Source organism: Aptenodytes forsteri, unplaced genomic scaffold, assembly GCF_000699145.1.
Source record: "Aptenodytes forsteri isolate BGI_AS27 unplaced genomic scaffold, ASM69914v1 Scaffold174, whole genome shotgun sequence".
Taxonomy (NCBI): domain Eukaryota; kingdom Metazoa; phylum Chordata; class Aves; order Sphenisciformes; family Spheniscidae; genus Aptenodytes; species Aptenodytes forsteri.
Genome location: NW_008794603.1, coordinates 906,680 through 926,450, shown reverse-complemented (window position 1 = coordinate 926,450; position 19,771 = coordinate 906,680). Strand labels below are relative to the sequence as shown.

The 19,771-nt window shown below is 38.7% G+C and overlaps 1 protein-coding gene across 3 annotated transcripts; it reads left to right on the top strand.

The window, feature by feature from the left end:
- Positions 1 to 225: 225 nt before the first annotated feature.
- On the top strand, positions 226 to 18,760 carry STAM2 (signal transducing adaptor molecule 2). Of its 3 annotated transcripts, none has more exons than XM_009273146.1 (13): positions 226 to 364; positions 3,250 to 3,325; positions 3,548 to 3,643; positions 6,448 to 6,594; positions 8,292 to 8,361; positions 9,179 to 9,296; positions 10,157 to 10,251; positions 10,973 to 11,055; positions 11,243 to 11,330; positions 12,132 to 12,186; positions 12,911 to 13,064; positions 14,580 to 14,749; positions 14,981 to 18,760. In XM_009273146.1, exons 1-13 carry the CDS (start codon positions 327 to 329, stop codon positions 15,210 to 15,212), a joined length of 1,422 nt encoding a protein of 473 aa, XP_009271421.1. In that variant the 5' UTR covers positions 226 to 326; the 3' UTR covers positions 15,213 to 18,760. The 3 variants fall into 3 exon arrangements, with proteins under 3 accessions (XP_009271421.1, XP_009271420.1, XP_019325997.1); XM_009273145.1 differs by having other exon boundaries at positions 9,110 to 9,296; XM_019470452.1 differs by lacking the exon at positions 226 to 364 and having other exon boundaries at positions 3,249 to 3,325; positions 3,555 to 3,643; positions 9,110 to 9,296.
- Positions 18,761 to 19,771: the final 1,011 nt, after the last annotated feature.

The window sequence follows — 19,771 nt, the reverse complement described above, 5'->3', positions numbered from 1 at the left end:
ACATTACACTTCAAGAGTTGTTTTCTATTTTTGGATCTTTTAAATACTTATTGCATCTGTTAGTCCAGTGCTGTTCTTCCCATATGAAAACTGGTACACAACACTTTACAAGATAGCAAGAGTTAGCGCTAATCTGTAGAAGACGCTGCCTCTCAGTATTTCATATGTGGAGTCTTTTTGTTTTGTTTTTTTTTTGTGGTATGACTGAGACAGTGTTTGTTGACTAGAATCTGGACTTAATAGGGTATTACACTTAATCAATCTTGTTTTTCTTTATAGAAAAGGCTACAAATGAATACAACACCAGTGAGGACTGGGGTCTTATTATGGATATATGTGACAAAGTTGGAAGTACTCCTAATGGGTAAGCTCTATCTCAGCATTACAACATGTAATTTCATGTGCATGTGAAGAATACTGTTTCAGAGAGAACGCGTCCCAAAATGCTCAGCGTAGTCAGCTATGCATAAAGTGCTACCAATCTGACACTTCTGCAAGCTCTACAAATATATGTAGTTGGCTTTAAAATTCTTTGAAAGAAACGTTCCAACAGGCTTTCTAGTAGAGCAATTTGTGTATGTTGAGTGCATTCCAATTTTTATGGAGTTTTGCACAGTAGACCAAGTTATTCATATTTAATGATCTTGCATAAGTTTTGAGAAGCAACTGTGCCAGTAGGAAAAAGTGAACTAGTTTCTTTGCAGAAAATTATCTAGCTAGGACAGTTAGCTATTTATGATGAGAAATTTGGCTGTGTTTATTCATTAGGAAGAATGGGACTGATGGAGGAGAAAAAGGGAAAAAATGGGAATCAAAACACAGATCAGTTTGAATCAGTTTAGCCTGAGTGGTAATACTGAAACATAAGTGGTAGTTCAGTGATCCTATAACGGCCAAAAGTATTTGCTGAATTTGAAGGTAATCTTTTTGAGTGATAACATGTTTTAAATTTTGAAGTAAACCTGAATTAATGCATAGGCTGAATTCTTAAGCGATCTTAGAATTTTTATCAGTTATATGTGATGTTTGAGATTACTACACTGAGAAAGTTCTTTTTGTATTATTTACCTCCCACAGGGAATAATAGCAAATCTTCTCAGTCTGGCAATCCTTAAGAAAAAAAGTGTAGGATGTCCTTTGAGTCCTTTCTTAAAAATCTATTTTTTTTAGTGACAAAATGCTTTTGTAGAGGGGGCTGTTTTAAATACCCTTGTTTTGGGGGAGTGGCGGTAATTACACGTGCAAAATATATAACTATATATAAAATATATAATTCAATCTTAATATATATTTTTGTATATACAATAAAATCCTACATTCTGAATTTTAAATGCCACTACTGCTAGCATATTTTACTTCAATTTTGTGTCGTTTTCTTCCCTCCTGCCCTTCAGTAAGGGCCATCTTCTGAAAATAATAAATATTGTTGCCTACCCTTAAATAAATATAACTTAACAACAAGTATGTTGACTTTGTTGGATTGTTTGTATATTAACTATGACCAAAGGTACTCAATATTAGGACTAAAACCATACTTCTCTGGCTATGTGTGCATCACCAAGTAACTCAGCATGATAGGGCTGGAGTAGTAAACCAGAGTGGTTGGTGCTGAAGCCACTGCATCCATCCAGTTTGCAGCTCAGGGTGTTTGGGTTTCCCCCCTCCCCCTTCAGAACAGGTTTAATCTTTTCTGCTAAACTTAATATACACACCAGCATTGCTGCAAATTTGTCTGCAGGTCCTGTCACTGGCTCTGACTCTAATGGCTCCTTGAGAGGTTGGAGCACATTTGGTGTGCACAGAGGAGCTTCTGGCTTAGTTTCTTCCAAAGGGAAATTAATTCGCATGCGCAAAACTCGGCTGTGAACTAAATGTGCAACATGTGGGAATGATCAGAAAATTTGTTTCCAAACCAGACTACTGCTCTAAACCAAAATGTGAATATAGATGCAGTTTATTATCTTGTTTAATATAGTGGCATAAAATCTTTCACTACTGTACACACAATACATTGAAACAGACATCTTTTGAAAGAAAACAAAACCTTGAAACAAACATCTTTTTTAATGTTAACAGTGATTTGGTTTCATTTCTGCACAGGCTTTTTTAAACTTTGCCTAAGGTTTCAATTCCACGTTGACTTTAAATTGACAGGAGAGAGAATTTGCGTTGAAGAGGGTTGTCAAATATTTCCTCTAGCCCCGTGTGCGATGGATTCCTGGTGAATCTGATCTTGGCAGTGATCTGGCTGAAAACTAACATGCTCAGCCAGATGAGTTCCTTGATCCGGGCACTGCATGACTGCTGATGCCTCAGTCAGGAAGGGAAGGGGACTGCATTGCCGTAGGAAGGGACGGTAGGTGTTTGGTCCACTACTTTCATCAGTGGCTTTCACCTGTGCCCGTGTAAAGTGACCAGGGAACCAGAGCCTTAGTGGTGAAGAGCACAGGTGGTTCAAGCTGAGATGGCTAGGCGACGTGGCGAAACGCAGCCTTGTGGAGACATTTCTGTGCTTTGATAATATAGCAGCTCAAGTATACTGCAAGTGATATTAGTTGTAAAGATACTGCATCAGCTCTTTACATAGAGCTTTCATGTTTTTAGGGGTTTCAAAATAGTAGTGTTAATGAAGCCTTACATATGCCTCAGCCCGTCTAGCTGCTGTGTGCCTTTAATGCTCATTTTAAGTATGAAACTCCTTAGCAGAGTAACATTTAGAGTGCTAATCGTTATTCTATACTTATTTCAGATTTTGCTGAAACAAATTATAAAATCTTTATGTATCCTCAGTGTCTTGAAAATGGGATCCAAGAGCTGACAACCCGTTAGCACCATTTTGAAATTAATCCATAGAGACCCTTTACAGTAGCCAGTAAAATAACCATGTGTTTAATCATCGCTGCTCCTCGTTCTTTTTTATATGTAGACGTTTCTTTCATCGTCTATTTCAAATCCATCTCCTCAACTTACTGGCAATTGCTCCCCTTATGGTCTGTCAGCAGTTTTATGGACATTAATACAAGATGCCAGTGTAACAATGGAGTCTGTTCCAATCCAATACCCATATAAGAACAAACAAGTTGTTAAATATTTTTTCCAGACTAGCTTTGGGAAAAATTTAGGTTAGGTTACATTTTTTTCAATAGACTCAGTTTTGTTTGGTTACCCAACTTGAGTATCTGGTATCACTCATTCTGCGGATCATGTCAGTCACATTTATCACCAATAGTTTCTTTGTTCCTTTTTCAGAGCAAAGGATTGCCTTAAAGCCATCATGAAGAGAGTAAATCATAAAGTTCCCCATGTGGCTTTGCAAGCACTTACAGTGAGTAGACTATGACTATTTTCAAAAACCTTTGTATTCTTTTATGTAATGCAGCTATTAAATGTGTACCGATCAACTAATACCTTTATATATTTTCAGCAGAAGTCAGTCAGAGTGTGCATGCTGAACAGAGGATTAGATTTAACTCTTTTTACGTATGCTTTTATTTTGGATTATTTTCATTGTTGTCATACATTTTCACAATTGTATTTCTGTTGTCAGCTTTTAGGAGCCTGTGTATCAAACTGTGGAAAGATATTTTTCTTAGAAGTATGTTCTCGTGATTTTGCTAGTGAAGCTCGAGGTATAATAAATAAGGTAATTTTTTATAACCTTAAGTACCGGGGAAGAATTATTTTGGTTAACTTCTTTGCTTTGTCTCAGCATAGCAAAGAATTGGCAAAACTAACGTTGTAGTTAAGATGCATTTTCTAATTTTGGTGCAATTGCAGGTACTGCTGGCTGTTTGTCTTATCACTGAAATTCATGTACTTTAATTTTTACTATGAAAATATAATGTATTAAAGAAGTGACAGGCTGATAATACCTACTCCAAATTTTTACAAAATTACATGAGCAATTTTAATTAAAATCTGTGACTCTTTCTAAGCTCGATTAATTTGATAATGGTGAAGGCAGCTTTTCTTGAATAGAGTTTTTATTTGGCTTGAATGAAATTCATGGGCTGAAGTGCAAAGGGAAAACTGAGAAGGGAAAGGATAAAGTCTTCAGACAACTTCCTCAGTTTCCGGAGGTTCTCAGAATGCTGAATGAGGAGGTAACCAAGAAAGGAAGACCTAGATCGTTAGGGTCAAGCAGCTGATGGGATCTAAATCTGGATGTAATGAATTGAATAAGCAGAAACAGCTTTCCCCTAATGACTGCTCAGTTGAAGGCAAAAATGGGTAATGGGTTAAAAAGAAGTTAGTTGTCAAATATATGGGAGGCCTGGAATCATCAGAGGTGGAGCAAAGCAATTAAGGAAACTAATAAAATTGCTGGGAAGCAAAATGAGTTCACAGCTCTTCTGTTTCTCGCTTTGTATGGAAAAATAGGTCTTAAAGTCCTCCCCTTTGTTCTTATTAGCCATGGTCCGTTCTGAAATAGAACATTGACCTTCATGGTCTGACAGCACTTGTGGATGTAAAAACAAACCTTTAATCCCACTGAAGAATGGTCTACTGGAGTGTAATTTATTTTGTAGTTGGGAAATAGTTATGGTTTACCCACGTCCCTGGTCCACTTGGCGGAATAATCTTCAGAGGGCAGATAAAATTGTACTTTCTCCCTTTTCCCCAAAATAAAATTAGTTCAGACAAGTGTAACATATGTCTTTTTGCTGATACTGAGCCTATCAAGCTACATCTCTTCTTTCAATTAAATGCATGCTTGAGCCCAAACTTGTCAATGTTCTTACTGTTCAGCACATGTTTACATGTGAGGCACAGGCTTACAATGTGATCTGGAATATACTCACATGAGAAATCTTGGCCATGCACTGCATTTGTGCAGTCCCAGGCTCTTATCCAGACAAGCCAAGTAAAACAGATGCAGGTGAGCCTGGCAGGCCCCAGAACCCTTATTCACCAGCAGGTGTCCTGAGGTTAGTTTGGATGCTTTGGGTTCAAACTGTAGTCTTTTCGTCAACTGTCAACAAAACCAGAAAGTGTATGGAGTCTGAAGCGCTTTGGTCCATGTTTTACCCTCGTAGCGTTGGCATGACCTTCACATATATTAGCTGCTCTATTGAAGAGTTGTTCTTTTTGTGCCAACAAATTTTTTTTAAGGCTGTTACATGATTACAGGATTAACAGCAGCTGATGTGTAATGTGACTGAGGTATATTCTGAAGGGTATTCTTTAGCCACACAGTAGAGTAACATGTGACTCTGACCTGCTTTTCTGAAGGTGGATTGTCACTTTGGGTGAGGTTGTTAGCACATAAAATTTGCAGTGTTGAATGAAATCAGTGGTCCTATGTGGATTTAGAGTAGCCGTAAATCCGGTGGAGGAAGGGGAGCTGTAGAGGCTCTTTCATGCGAGAGTCTAGGGAAGAATGTGGGAGCCAGAGGAATTGCAGGCAGAGCGTGAACTTGATCTTGGTTTGCCCCCACTGCAAGCAAATATCTTCCTTTCCCAGACTGTGTCCCTGCACCTCAGTTCCTAATTCAGGCACTAATAGCATAAACTGTCCCATGAGCTGGATGGCACTGTACATAATGCATAATGTGTAACTCCTTTTTGTGAGAGAATCTGAGTCAAGGAGACACACATACGTATGTATATACAGAGATGGTACAAAGATCAGTTGTTTGTGAGATCCTATCACCTGAGAAGTCAACAGGGAGAAATGTGTTCTGGCATCTGAGGAGAAGACAGCAGAGGTCATAAAAGGTAGGGAAGGGGTATTGTCTTGTAGGGAAAGACAGTATCTTATATTAGACCAACTTATGTGGTTGGGAGGGGTATAACAATGCAAATTAGAAGTAATGAAGAGAAAATTGAGGTAAAATGGAGGGTAACTAACATAAGAAGTGCAGAAAAGTTGGGTAAGTGTGGTAGACAGCCTGAATTTCTCCAAAACTATTGAGGTGGAAACATGGCTAACACTTGAAAAGTCAAAAAGTTTGTCAGTCTTTTTCCTTAACCATTCCTTAACCACCTAAAAATGATTCCACTAAAATAACAGTAGTGTAGGTAGGTGAGCTGCCTGCAAGATCTAAGCTTTGGCTGTGCAAGAGAATTTACCTCAGAGGGTTGCTGTAAGGGTTGAAGGAGCCCTGATTTAAAATAACCAGTTGTTTGGTAGAATTGGGGAAATCTGAACTACCTGCAGCCTGTTGCTGCATTGGGGTAATGGTGTTGGAAACAGCTATGCCAGCTTACCAATGAAAGGATGATGCTCCAGAAGCTAAGCATGCCATCTGTAACATCAGAATCGTTGTATAAAAGACCATATATTCTGGGCTCTGTTTTCCAAATTTTCTTAATCAAGACAATTATTAATTATTAAGGTTATTTATAGTAAAATGGGTTTGGTAACAAAGTTTTACCGAGAGGGAACAACTGTTTCTGTTCATTTTGAGGTACCACCATCCCTTTCTATGCAATTTTGTCTTCTAGGCTCATCCAAAAGTATGTGAAAAGCTAAAAACTCTAATGGTGGAGTGGTCGGAAGAATTTCAGAAAGACCCGCAGTGTAGCTTAATATCTGCAACTATTAAATCTTTAAAAGAAGAAGGTGTAACTTTTCCTGCAGCTGGATCGCAGGTAAAAGCTGATTTGGGATACATGGTACTGTTAGGTTCACTGTTCCTGGCAGCGAACAAAATGAAAAGCTGTCCAAATGAGATCTTTTGTGCTTTCAATCAGAGGAGAGTAGGACCCTTGTTTTAGTTTGGTTGCCTCCTTATGCTGAGGTTCACTTCTATTCATTCTGCTTTTTTATGTCCTTGCCTTCCTAAGAAAATAAGAACAGACTAAAGGCTATTTCATGATGCCCTTATGAGGTGTTTCATTTTAGATCATTCTTTTCTCCCGATCATTTTTAGAGCTTCATTGAGCTGTCACCACCTTAAATCAAAGCAATTCTGCACCCACACTTTGTACTTGGTGTTTCATGGTTCTAATTGCTGACTTGGAGCACACACCTTCATTTTTCTACAGAGTCTCACAAAACGAAGGGCAGTGTCTGGAATCAAGACATTTTTTAGGATGATCTGTGCTATGCTTTCCTTTTCCGAGTCCCCATTTCTTGTTGATGCAGTTACCTGTCCGTGTCAGGAATTGTCCTGGCTCTGCAGTAGTGGGCTGCTCCAATCCCTAACCTCACCCCTTGTATTTTACTTCTGGTGGTGTATTATGCCTAATCTTCTAGCTGGCAGATATGATCACAGGTGTTTGGGATTTTTTTTCCTATGATTTATTATTGATGCTTCTAAATATTTTCATGTTAATTATGAGTCAGGTGAAGATCAGTCCTGAAAATTAGAACTGCAGCTTCTACTATGTATTCCTTACATGAAGTTTACTTTTCTCTGTATTAAACACAGAGAGATTTCTTACTTTTACAATCTTTCCTTCCTCCACAAAGATGTTTTCACTTCTAAATCTAGGATACGTGTTAAAACATATGGCAGAAACACGGAAGATCCAGAGTACTGGCAACCAATTATGCTTCCTTTCCTACAAATACATATAAAATGACATCTTGATGTTTTTACCTCATACACTTCACTTCAAACAAGCAAAGCTGAGGTTTATTATTATTTGGTACATTTGTACAGAATCATTTTCTAGGACCATTGATAAGTCTTAGACACGGCTGGTGTCTGAAACTGGGTTCTTAATTCCTGGTATGTGCGGGAAGACTTCCTTGTCGGGGTGAAAACACTAAGAATGATTTCACCATGCTGTTGTGGAGAGTCGTATTATTTAAGTCAGCAGCTCCCAACTTGATGTACATTTGCTCTTCCTTCCTGTTGTCCCACCAGCTGAGATAGAGGGTGGCTTTTTGCTCTGATATGGAGGAAGGTCTCCCTTTCAGCCAGTCCAGCTGCTGCTTAATAACTTGGGTCTTTGCAGACGTAGGACTCCAAAGAGCTTGTCTTTCCTTTTGAAGGGAGGGGTGGAGGACTGGAGGACAAAGGTGGAAAGAGCAGTCATTTAAATAAGTAGTCTCACTTTATTAAATGAGACTAAAATAATTATTTAAATGAGATCAGTTATTTAAATTAGGTCTGATTACCTATTTTACTTTGTTCCTTGCTGAAAACAAAACAAAACCTGGCTGAGATTCGGAAGAGTAATATTTTTTCTTCTAGAAGGTCATCTTGATTCAGTAATGAAATGTTACAGTAAGGCAGCTAACCAGGAACAACTTACTACTAATTTTTTGAGGTGTATAATTACAGAGCTTTCTTTTTCCTTTGTAACCTGAACTTACTGTGTTGTTAATACATTTGCAGGCTACCACAAATGCTTCTAAGAATGGTTCATCATTAAGTAAAAACAAAGAAGATGAAGATATAGCTAAAGGTAAATTGCTAGTCACAGCCTTGGGTTAGGCTTGTGCTCTAGAAGTTCTGTTAAAATGGACGGAAATAAGAAGTTATACTCTCTTCTGCTGCATAGAATTGAAAGCAAGGGCACAGCAGGTTGCAAATTAGTATACTGTATCATTCAAGGTGTTTTCCTCCTGGATGAGGATTTGGGGTAAGATATATTCTTCCCCATCACATAGCCATTAGCATTGTTTGGTGACTGCTTTCTCTCCAGAGAGCTTGGTCTTTTCCCTTCTGCACCCACATGTTTTATTTTAGCCTTCATCATGATGCTTTAAAAAAAATTGGAACATTTAAATGTTTTGTTCTTTCTCCTCTTTCTTGGATATAGTTACAGTTGTTCAGATGTCATAGTGAAGAATTTATCAGTATTTCTGATCATGCTAATGATGCTGCTGACATAAGTGGTGTGTGTGCGCTGCTTCAAGTAGTGGCCTGTACCATGAAAAGCAGAGGGTTTTTTAAATGTTTCATAACCTGTGTGTGATGACGTCTTGTCTTTTAATCCTGTTGCAGGGCAGAGTAAAGCTGTTGAAATGTGAAATACAGCTAGTAGTTTGGAGCAAAGATTTTAAACTTAAAATATTAGAGAAGCAGATACAGATCATGTTTATAATATAGCAATAAATTTTTTGGTTTTTTTTAATTAGGAAAGCAAACTGCCTTTGTATACAGGGATAAAATATACAAACTTTTTTTTTCCCCCCCTCCCCTAATTGTAGCTATCGAATTGTCTTTGCAAGAGCAGAAACAGCAACAAATGGAAACTAAATCCTTGTACCCATCTGCAGAAATTCAGCAAAACAATCAGAACTCGAGGAAGGTGCGAGCTCTGTATGACTTTGAAGCCGTTGAGGACAATGAGCTCACCTTTAAAAGTGGAGAAATTATTTTTGTTTTGGATGACAGGTATAATATATACTCATATGAAGGTGCCTTTGTTCCAGAACTGTTGTTTTCTTAGGTTAGCAATTCTTCCCTCGGATGCTTTTTTCCCCACAGAAATGTATATTGTCACTCTGGCCTCCCTCAGATCCCTTTATCTTCCACTATTCTTTCCATACCCCAAGTTTTTGACCTCAAGTCACTTTTGGTGCAGGGAGAACCTTACTGTATTACATTGGGTATTTCATGCCGTGGTGTAGGTCCAATTTGTTTGTAGTTTTTAAGATAAATGTTAGTTGGTTATAACATATGTCATAAGCATATACATATGCATTACGGTGCTAAATTCCAGCTACTTCCAGAAATTGTTAAATCTCTGGCTATCAAGCATCACATTTGCTAAGAATAAAACTGAAGAAAAAATCCTTAAGATAATTATTGTTGTTATCACCATTGCCCCAATGATAGCTAAGAAGCAGAACTTCTTCCCTGCTAATGCTGTTCTAATTTAATAGACTGTGACAGATCAATTATATTTCCAATGTTAGTCCCCACTTGTCTACTTCTTGTAAACTTTTAGATGAAGCTATAATGGGCAATCATCTAATCAATCTAAAGAATCGAAGAGTTGTGCTAAGTTTTGAGTGATTGCTACTGGATGATTTTACTACCCCCCGATCCCTCCTCTTCTCCCCACCCGACTGCCCCAGCTCCTGTCTTTGGCTTTGCTGCTAATCTCTACAAATGTTCTCCTTTGCCTTTGTTATCGGATACACAGGGAAACAGTGTATTAGATATCACAGGTTTTCTGTGAAAAACCCAAAATATGTCGCTGACACTAGCGTTAACGTTCAGAGTTTTGTAATACATCTTTATTTCCCCAGTGACACCAATTGGTGGAAAGGTGAAAATCATAGAGGAGTGGGACTGTTTCCGTCTAATTTTGTGACTTCTGACTTAAATGTGGAACCTGAGGCAGGTAAGCTAGCTACGAAAAGCTGACAGATTATTTTAGAAAGGTGGGCTTATGGTGGAACTACTAATTAGCCCATCAGCAAAATAACTTCCTGAAGTGAGCCCAAGGAAAGAATTGAGAGAGAAATCCTGCCCTTGTTTCAAACAAGCAAGCAAGCATATACCACTGCTGTAGCTCACTTCAACGATTTCTGTCTTCTGAGTCTCTTCTAAGTCGTTACATTTTTCCTGATACGCAAATTCAGTTCAATTTACCGTAATTCTTTGTCAGTAACATATTACATATGAATCCGGTAACCTGCCATTTAAAACGTCAAAGTCTCTTTTCAGACATCAGACCTAATATAAAATAACATTCATACCCATGTCAGTGGTTTGTAAGAATCACATTGTTAGCTTTACTCATGCTCATGGTACCAAAATAAATCTTAACACTTACAACTTGGCTGAAAGCAACTGTACGTGTGTTGGAGGTGTTTTTAGATGCTAATGTGACTCAAGAGTCTTTCCCTTGCTGGCCCTAGGTTCATAATCAGGCTAACGGCCCAAAGGAAGCAGCTTGTCGGAACTTTCCCTTCTCCAGCAGCTGGGTGCATCACTGCTTAAAGCACTTATTCAAATTTCTCTCTCATTTAAAGATCTGATGGCAGGCAAGGAGAAACTGTGTATTTTAAGTTAGCATAGTAGCACAGCTGCAGAAAAGAAACTAATGTTTGTTCTTTCAGCAACTGTGGATAAAAATTCTGTTCCTGAGGATACTACAGAAGAAATTAAGAAAGCAGAACCTGAGCCAGTTTATATAGATGAGGTATGCTATGCAGTCGCTTTCAATGTAAAAAATTGCTGAGATTTTACACTGGTCGAAACATTCTTTTGTTACTGAATGTTAGCGGATAATTCTTTTTATATAAAGAACTTTTTTTTAATTTGAAAATTAAAACAGTCTCTGCCATGCTTCAGAAATAACTGTTCTTAATCTCCTCTTCACCTTCCAGGATAAGATGGATAAAACACTGCAGGTACTTCAGAGTATAGATCCTACAGATTTAAAGCTTGATTCTCCAGATCTTCTAGACTCAGAAGGTACTTTGAGCGCTAAGTTAGCTAGTTTTTGTATTTCTTCTCACAATTACCTCTTGTGGATTGAGCTGGTAATTCTTTTGCATTTATTTTAAGCTTAGAGGAACCGTGTTCTGTACTAATAGTGTGCTGTAGAATAGCTTATTTCACAGTGGGAGCATGGGACTATATGTATAACTCCGAATTTTCTAATAGTTGCCAAGCCAACTCCGTGTTTAGCAGAGTAATTTGCATAACTTCCAGCTAGTGTACAATGCCTGATCTCAGCAAGATCCAGCCACCGATTAAAACTCTGCTTGAAATAAGCAATTAATTTTGTGTCAAAATTTCTCCAAAATACTGCTGGCTAGGAGGGGAGAGGAGGTTCAGTTCCCTTAAGAGCCAATTAGTTCAAGGTGTGTAATAACAATTGAGCGTACCTTAAAAAAGGAGTGTTCCCAGAATGGAAAAAGTGAAGGTAAAGGAAGCTCTACAGTAAAGCAGATCCAGATTGGATATTCCAGTAGGAGATGAAAGGCATAGATCTTGCACAGTGCAAGCAGAAATGCAGGATTTTCCATGTTTTTCGTCAGTAGTCTTTTGTTTGAGAGGGTAGACGGGAAAGAGGAGAGAGGATGGCAAAGCAGAATAGCCAAAGTATTTTTCCTGTCTGTTTGGGCTGGAGGAATGGGACACACATGATAACTAGGTGCACTCTCCAATTTCGTATCCTATTTTAGTCTACTTCGATAAAGTATTTTTTGGCTGCATTTAAACTTTTCATTGTGCCAGGCGTTAACTACCTTGACGCTTTTGTCTTCACAGATATTTGTCAACAGATGGGTCCAATGATAGATGAAAAACTAGAAGAGATAGATAGGTGAGCCCTAACGTAGCTTCTGTGTTATTTACTATGATTTCCTTTAAATTGTGCAGTTGTATTAATTTTTTACGTAGCTTCTGTGTTATTTACTATGATTTACTTTAAATTGTTCAGTTGTATTAATTTTTTGGGGGGGGTACTTTCATCTCCCAAGCTAAAAAATCTTGCAAGAAAGAAATTTTGACAATTCTACCTTTTATTTTTTAACACTTAGGTACCAAAGTCCCAGTGTGTGTACTAAGATTTGATTGCTGCTCTCCAAAACTTACTGCATAAGTTAGTGGGTGCATTTTATATCGGCACTTTCTGACTGTAGCCTTTTGCAATCTGTCTAGAGCTTGGTGTTTTCAGTCTGCTGCTGACTGTCCTCCATGACAGGAAAACCTATTCAATGCTGTCTTCACCTCTTCCCCCTCAGACTCATAGGGATATTTGAGGGTGAAAAGAAAAGGTACCTAACATCCGAGGAGTTGTTTGCCTTATTGCAGCTAGGGAAGAATAGTTGATCACCACTTGGACTCTCCTTCCAGTCCCATTGGTATAAGAAACAGAATGGCAATTTTACAGTATAGATGTGTAAGAAATTGACCATCTACCTTTTGAGGTGGTTTTTTTTTTTTCTTGCATATTCAAAACTGTTTAATGAACCACTCTTCTTTTATACTGTCCAAGACTAGGTGTTAGAGAAACTTAGTGTTTGCATGTGTTTGTTTTGAAACAGAAAACATTCGGAATTGTCTGAATTGAATGTGAAAGTTCTAGAAGCTCTGGAGCTCTATAACAAACTGATGAATGAAACACCGATGTATTCAGCCTACTCAAAACTCCACCATCCTGCACAATACCCACCTACATCTTCTGGTGTTTCAGTGCAGGTCAGTACTCCTTTCTGGAAATAGAGACTTTCCTAATATAGATTTCTATTTAAAAAGATGACAGCAAAAATGAAGTGTACGCTTTCTTGCTAGCCTACGAACAATCTGACATTGCCTGGTGACTTTTTATAGCCTTTAGAATAAAATATCATTTACACACTAGAGCAGAGTACTTCAATTTGCAATTACCTGCTTGTACAATAAGGTATAGTTGTTAATTTTGCTCTACTTAACAGAACGATGCTGTATTGAAAATACTAGAAGATTCATTCCATGATTAATTTTTTAGTTAGAATGGTGTGTTTCAGCAGCTTGGTGGATATTCTTGCTGTGAGTCATGTCCTCAGTCTTAAAGTAAAATGTTACCTTCTTGTCTAGAAGCGGGGATGTGAGTGAACTTTAGTATTAGTGCATTAATCGTGAGTGCAGTGTACTTTTTCTAAATATAGAAACCCTGTCTGGTTTTAGCACCTCCCCTCCCCCCCCCCTTAAGAAATGAACATGTTGTATTAGGGGGTGTAGTTGCTCAAAACTGTTTTACAGTATCTCCAATGTGCCATATTGATGTTTTAAGAAAACAAATGGAGGAGACAGAGATTTTTAAAGATCTTTTTTGGAGAAAGCGTAGAATGAGTGTTTTTACTTCAAGTGAATTTTACTTTAATGTTAATTGTTCAGTGGGAAAAGAATAGTTGCCATAGCAACGGCTAGATCTGAAAATATGTCAGTTAAAAGTAATTCCATGTCCTTAACTGCTGGTAGCGATGGAAAATTCATTATATTTGGAGGTTAAAAAGTAATTTAAGCCAAAAGGCAACTGGAGTTTACTGTTTTGTTCAAGATGCATGCCTCCAGCTTCCAGCAGTGAAAAATACAAGATGCTGCTAACCACGCTGAGCTTAGCACAAAACCAGTGAGCAGCATGGACTTCTGTAGACTAAGCATGTTATACCACCTGTTCTATCTGAATTTTGAGTAAAGACTTGCATTAGCTTAAACCAGAAATACAAGAAACTGAAGTTCTTGCTTTCCTTTTGTGTGAGTTTTGGAAATTAAAACATAAGAATATTCTAAAATGTGTTAAATAACAAATCTCATATGGTGCCCATCTTCCTACTCAACTCTGTGCATCAAAATATGTAAGGATTGAACATTTTAAAGACAAGGCAAACAAGGGATAAAAAGAAATAAGGTTTCTGGGAGTGGCAGAGGTCTTGTACGTGATACAAAAGGTTCTTCTTTCAGATATTAAGCACTGACCTTGTTAGCAGTGCATTTCTGAAAAAGGTACCTTCCGAGGCAATAAAGGATGCCTATTTCAAACGTGTTACGAGAAGTTACATGTTTTGGTTTCAGAACCTTGTTGGAAAAATTAATTGATGTTCATTCAGCCTTTGAGCCCTGACATATTTGTTCATTGTAGTGGTATTCTGTGCCACATTTGCTGCTACTTTAATTGAAAATAAAAGGCATACAATGTGGGTTTTGTTGTTTTGTTTTGTTTTTAATTTATAGTCATATCCTGTACAGCCACCTAGTGGAAACTACATGATCCAGGGTGTTCACCAAGTCACCATTTCCCCAGGTTATAGCCTAGGACCTGATCAGATTGGGCAGCTGAGGTCTCTGCCTCAAAGTATAAATTCTTCTGGAGCAACTCAGCCAGCTCAAGCTGCGTATTTAAGGTATCGCTTCAGCAAACTGTTACGTCACCTTCTTCCTGATGGTAATTTTACTACTTTGTCTAGAGGTCGTGTGTTCTTGGGATATTTACAATGACATGTGATACTGGTTTTGATCGTTTTTGAAAATACACAGATTGCTTTTGGACTAAGCAATATTCTTATTTGCAAATCTGCTTGTCAGATAGACAGACATGAACTTGTCAGAATTAGATTTGTTTTGTTCTGTTACAGCCCAGGACCGGATTCTGTGTTAAACCAGACGTACGTGAACCAGAACCCTGGCCTGCCGTCAGCTGCCAGCACAGCTGCTTACACCCAGCAGCAGATGGGAATGTCGGTGGATATGTCGGCTTACCAGAATAACACGTCGAGTTTGCCTCAAGGACCAGGTTATCCCGTGGCAGTTCCTGCTCATTCCGTTCTACAGCAACAAACAAATTACCACCAACAGCCTCTCCTTTAAAAACGAACCAGCTCATATTTCTGAATTAATGAATAAAGGTTGCCTGACCTGATGATTTGTATGAATACCTGTCATGGATATCAAAATACGTTTTCCTATTAAATAACCCAACTTACTGCATTAGGGTGATGCAGGGTAAAAATACGCATCAGATCTGATTGTTAAGCATTTGCATAAAGATAGCTTGAACTAGATTAGCTGATGGTTTAAAATAATTTCAGATCACTTTGAGCCCTTATTTCAGTGGTTTCAAGGAACGCCACTTGTGAATCTTAAGTTAAAAGATTGTCCAAAAATAATTTGCTTTTAAACGTGTTTATGAACTTGAGGATGCTTGATCATTGTTACACGTTGCTCTCGTTATGCATTGCCTCCTCTGGTGTCTTACGATACTCCTTCTGTCCAAGCGGCTGTAGAGAATCTCTGCAGATTTAGAGACCGCCTTCTCTCTGCGCTGCTGTAGTGAGCTTTACAATATGATGTGCGCTGCCTAATTGGAACAACTGCACGAGTTCAGCAGATGAGAGCTGGAAGAGAAAATGATTTGACAGTGTGACAGTGAGGACCATGTACCTACAGAAACAGGAGAAATGAGATTTTTACAGTGCTGCCTATTAGATTTTGGGAAGCCACAGAGAACTTCCGATGTGTTTCTCTTGAAGAAAACAGGTGGGGTTTTGCTAGAACTCACTTGTGTCTTTTGGCAGAGGTGGTACTGCAAGCACAGGTCTCCTTTGCAAGAGCAGGCAAGGGATGCTCCCAGCTGGCTCTGTGGGCACTCTGTGGGTGCAAGGTGCTGAGCCAGAAACTTGTACAGAATCTCTTTTCTTTTCCTTTGTGGATGTATTTAGAAGTGAAGGACTGTTGTAGTTCCTTGTGGTAGAGGAGGGGCTCAAGAATGTTTGAAGCTTAAGACTGTGAGAATCTGCCCTGTTCCCTTTCCAGTGGGGAGCCGAGCGGAACAGGAATCGTCTTTATGGGACCAGGGGGCTCTTGCTTCTCTTGGATTTCCTTTCTCTGCCACCATTTCCATGTCTAAATAAACGCCGATTACAGCCAGAGAAACTCTGAAACCATTTGAAAAAGGTGTATTTAACTCACTGTCTGTATAGGCAGAATACACGTGCTTTGTGGGAGGGATTGTGCTCCTCATTTAATACCGAGGAGTGGTTGCATATTGAAAATGACAGACGTGTCTTCAGAAAAGGAATTGCCTTGGAACTGTGGCAGCGTAGCATTTGGTGGCTAAGAAAAGAAATCTAAGAATTTCTTCCCTGATGCACTTTTTTAATGGGTGGGGTTTGTACAAGAGGAGCGGATGAGCTGAATTATCTTTCAGGACCGTGGGGTTTCTTTCTTTTATTGTTTCAACCTCTGAAAAAAATCATTTCATTCTCCTCCTATTTACCTACTCACTTGTGCATATTTATACCTATTTTAACAATTGTACGACGAGTAATAATCTTTAGATTGGGAAAATAATGGAAACAAATCACCGATAAAAACATCTTGATTAAATGCATGAAACTCCCAAATGTCTAAATAAGTATGTTTGGTGTATAAATTTTCTACCAAATGAGAACTATCAGATTGTAGACTGTTGTTGAGTGATAAAAACCACCCTTCACTCAGCACCACCTCCATTTCTTTTACGTTTTATTTAATTATTTAGTATCGTGACCTTATTCATTTGCAGCCTCATGCTTATGCAATAAGGTATTCAGTACCTGCTCTTTAAATCTTTTTTTTTTATTTAAATTTGTGCAGTTGGAAGGAAGCTTTTGTCTTTCCTTTTGACGTGACTTTGTCTTTATCCTTCCCCTTGAAGTAGTTTAGTATAAATAACACATGTTGCAATACTGAAGTATTTTGATAACTTGGTCCTTGCGTTCTTTAAGAAGAATAATTAATGTCAGTGCTGCTGTTCAAAATTCTTATTGTTTGGAGATTTTTTTTTGGTAAGAGTTTACTTTGTTCCAAGTTGGTATGTAGTCAAACTAAACCTTGCTATCATTTGTATAGATTCTCCATGTTTGTTAGTAAATTGAGGTTAAGGTAGGTATTTTTATTGGATTCAAAACTTTGGTCCAGCAGAAATATTGAGTATCTTAAATTGAGATGGCTAGACAGATGCAACTTGATGATGTTCAGTTACTTATTAAATATAAATAATGTATATACTCATTTGTCTGAGATTTTCTACACAGCTACATATATGCATACTGTTAAAGCCTGAAGTTTTATAAAAGCAGGATTTGTCATTCTGTCATCTCTTATATTCCTAATTCTGTGATATGCAACTTGTAGATAGTGTAAAATAATTTAATTAGTATTAAAATGGTGTATTTAGAGGGTTTTGGTGTTAATAGGATCTGTTTTTTCTCTTCATACTTGTATACAGTATCATATTTATTTCTAAGGCCTGATTGTAACTGAACATGCTGCCAAAGGATTTATCTAACTTCAGATTTCTACGCTAGGTTTCTACCTACTGTTTTGTATCAGGAATCAACAGTAGACAACTTCTGCTTTTTCATAGAAACTCTTAATGGTTAACGTAGAAATTCGTGCAACTTTATAATGAGAATTTTATTGTAATATATTTGTTTCATGGGTGAGGAAAATACCAATACTAGATAAATTTTCTTCTAGTATGGGTTGGCAACCTATTATGTCTAAGTTCTAGTCGGCTGAAAGCAACAACTGACTTTGTCTGTAATACCACCGTGCAGAGCCGTGTTTCGAGAAACTGTGGTCTTTCATAGAGCCTTGATGTGACAAATGCGTTGTCTGTTTAATTTGGGACAGAAATTACAATATTAAAAAATCAGATTGTTTCCGTAACAAGAAAACCTTAACAATAATGTTCTGTGTTCGTTTTACTTTAGGTTTCGTTCATAGACATTCACGGACTGGTGGAACAGTGTAATTCTTTTGAAGGCTGTCCCTTAGAAAGGAGAGCTGAGCGGGACACGGCTGCAGCTGCAGTCTCTTACAGGAATTATTTTCTGATAGGAAAAATTTTTTGGTCTTATTTTTATCTATGCATCTTTCCTAAGAAATAACAGGCACTACTCCTTGCTTACGTTGAACACTGTGATGGGTCTGTTGAATGAATAACTTTTTAGAATTTATGGCTCTTGCCAGTTAAATTTTACATGAAGCTGACTCAAACTGTTTTGAATTGGTGAAAATGAAAAATGAAGGAAAGGAAATGCAGCTGGGGCAGGTTCTGAGCACCTCTGAGCTTTCCCAGCTCTGCTCCCTTCACTGGCGCTGTAACATCTTCGGTCGGCCAGCGAGTGCCCCGGCTGCCAAGGGGTGGCAGGCCTGAACTGCGAATTCAGGCGAAGGCTCTGCTGCCGTTTTGTCTGGGGTTTAAGGTGAATGTGTGCTGGTTAATAGATGTATCACAGTTCTTACAGAAAATTATCTTAAAGAGTTTGCAGTATTAAGAAGAGGGGATCTGTTTTATTGGACTATCCGTTTGGCCTCCTGTCTGCAATATGTGTGCGTTGCCTTGTGTGAATAAAACAAAGTTTGTTTAACAGATGCGGGTGAAGAGTCTTCTGTTTACGACGTAGTTAAGTCCTTGCCAGAAAGATGAGGCAAAAGCTACGTGAGTCGTGTGACCGTCACTGCTGCAGCCTTCCCCGTTCCCCTTCCCTGCTCCCCTCTGCCCTCCCGCTGTGCGCTCGGGCTTGCTCCCCCCGTGGGAGCCCGTCCCGGGCTAGCGCCCGCAGGCTCGGCCACCAGCCCAGCTACCTCCAGCTCACCGCGGTCCCACACGCTGTCGGCAAAGCCAACGCTCTGGAGGAGACTCTTGCTTCCTAGCTGTGCTGCCTTTCTCCTCTGTTGATGAGCTCTTCTAATTGGGAACCAGCGCTCCACCGCCCGAAGCGTCTGTAGGCTGGGCTCAGTAGGTTAGCGAGAGAATACTGCTACGTATTGGGTGTCAACTCCTGGGGAACTGAAGAGAGTAATTTATATAAAATGATAGTGTACGTCGCCACAAATGATAAGGTGTTTATACAGAAAGCAAATAGACCGCTCTTCAAATTTGATCGTATTGCACATCTTAAGCAAGAGCCATGATTGCTTATGGCTGCTTATAGGTTTTCACGGAGACTCTAAACAAAATATCCAGAGATTTCTAGCTCATCCAAAAGAAGAATAAATCCTCGTGCTTTAAAGATACCTTCTGCTAATGCTGTGAGTGGGCACCAAAAAGATGTGTGCAAGCAGCCTAACGTACCCGACAACAACTCCATTAATTGTTATTTGGATATCACGGCATTTCATCACTTGTTTACATCCCTTGCGAGTTACTGACCCCAGTGATTTGATTCCAGGTCGCTTCAGGCTGCAAACCCAAATCTTACAAGGCCAAAGCATTGACTGAATTACTGGCAACTGCTCGCTTGTTTCTCTTTCCGGATCTCACCCTAAACATTACCGCGCCTTGCTGAAGTGAGGCAATGATGTGTTAGTTTTCTGGACAGTATCTTAACTTGGGAAGTCACACCAAGATTAACGTTTAAAGAAAAGTATCCTTCCTA

Bases quoted from the DNA above. Each gene is read 5' to 3' on its own strand.
- STAM2 (XM_009273145.1), top strand. From the start codon at position 327: ATGGATATATGTGACAAAGTTGGAAGTACTCCTAATGG. The intron at 11,331-12,131 runs GTACTTTGAGCG...TTGTCTTCACAG, and splicing joins AGATCTTCTAGACTCAGAAG to ATATTTGTCAACAGATGGGT. The intron at 13,065-14,579 runs GTCAGTACTCCT...TTTAATTTATAG, and splicing joins CTTCTGGTGTTTCAGTGCAG to TCATATCCTGTACAGCCACC.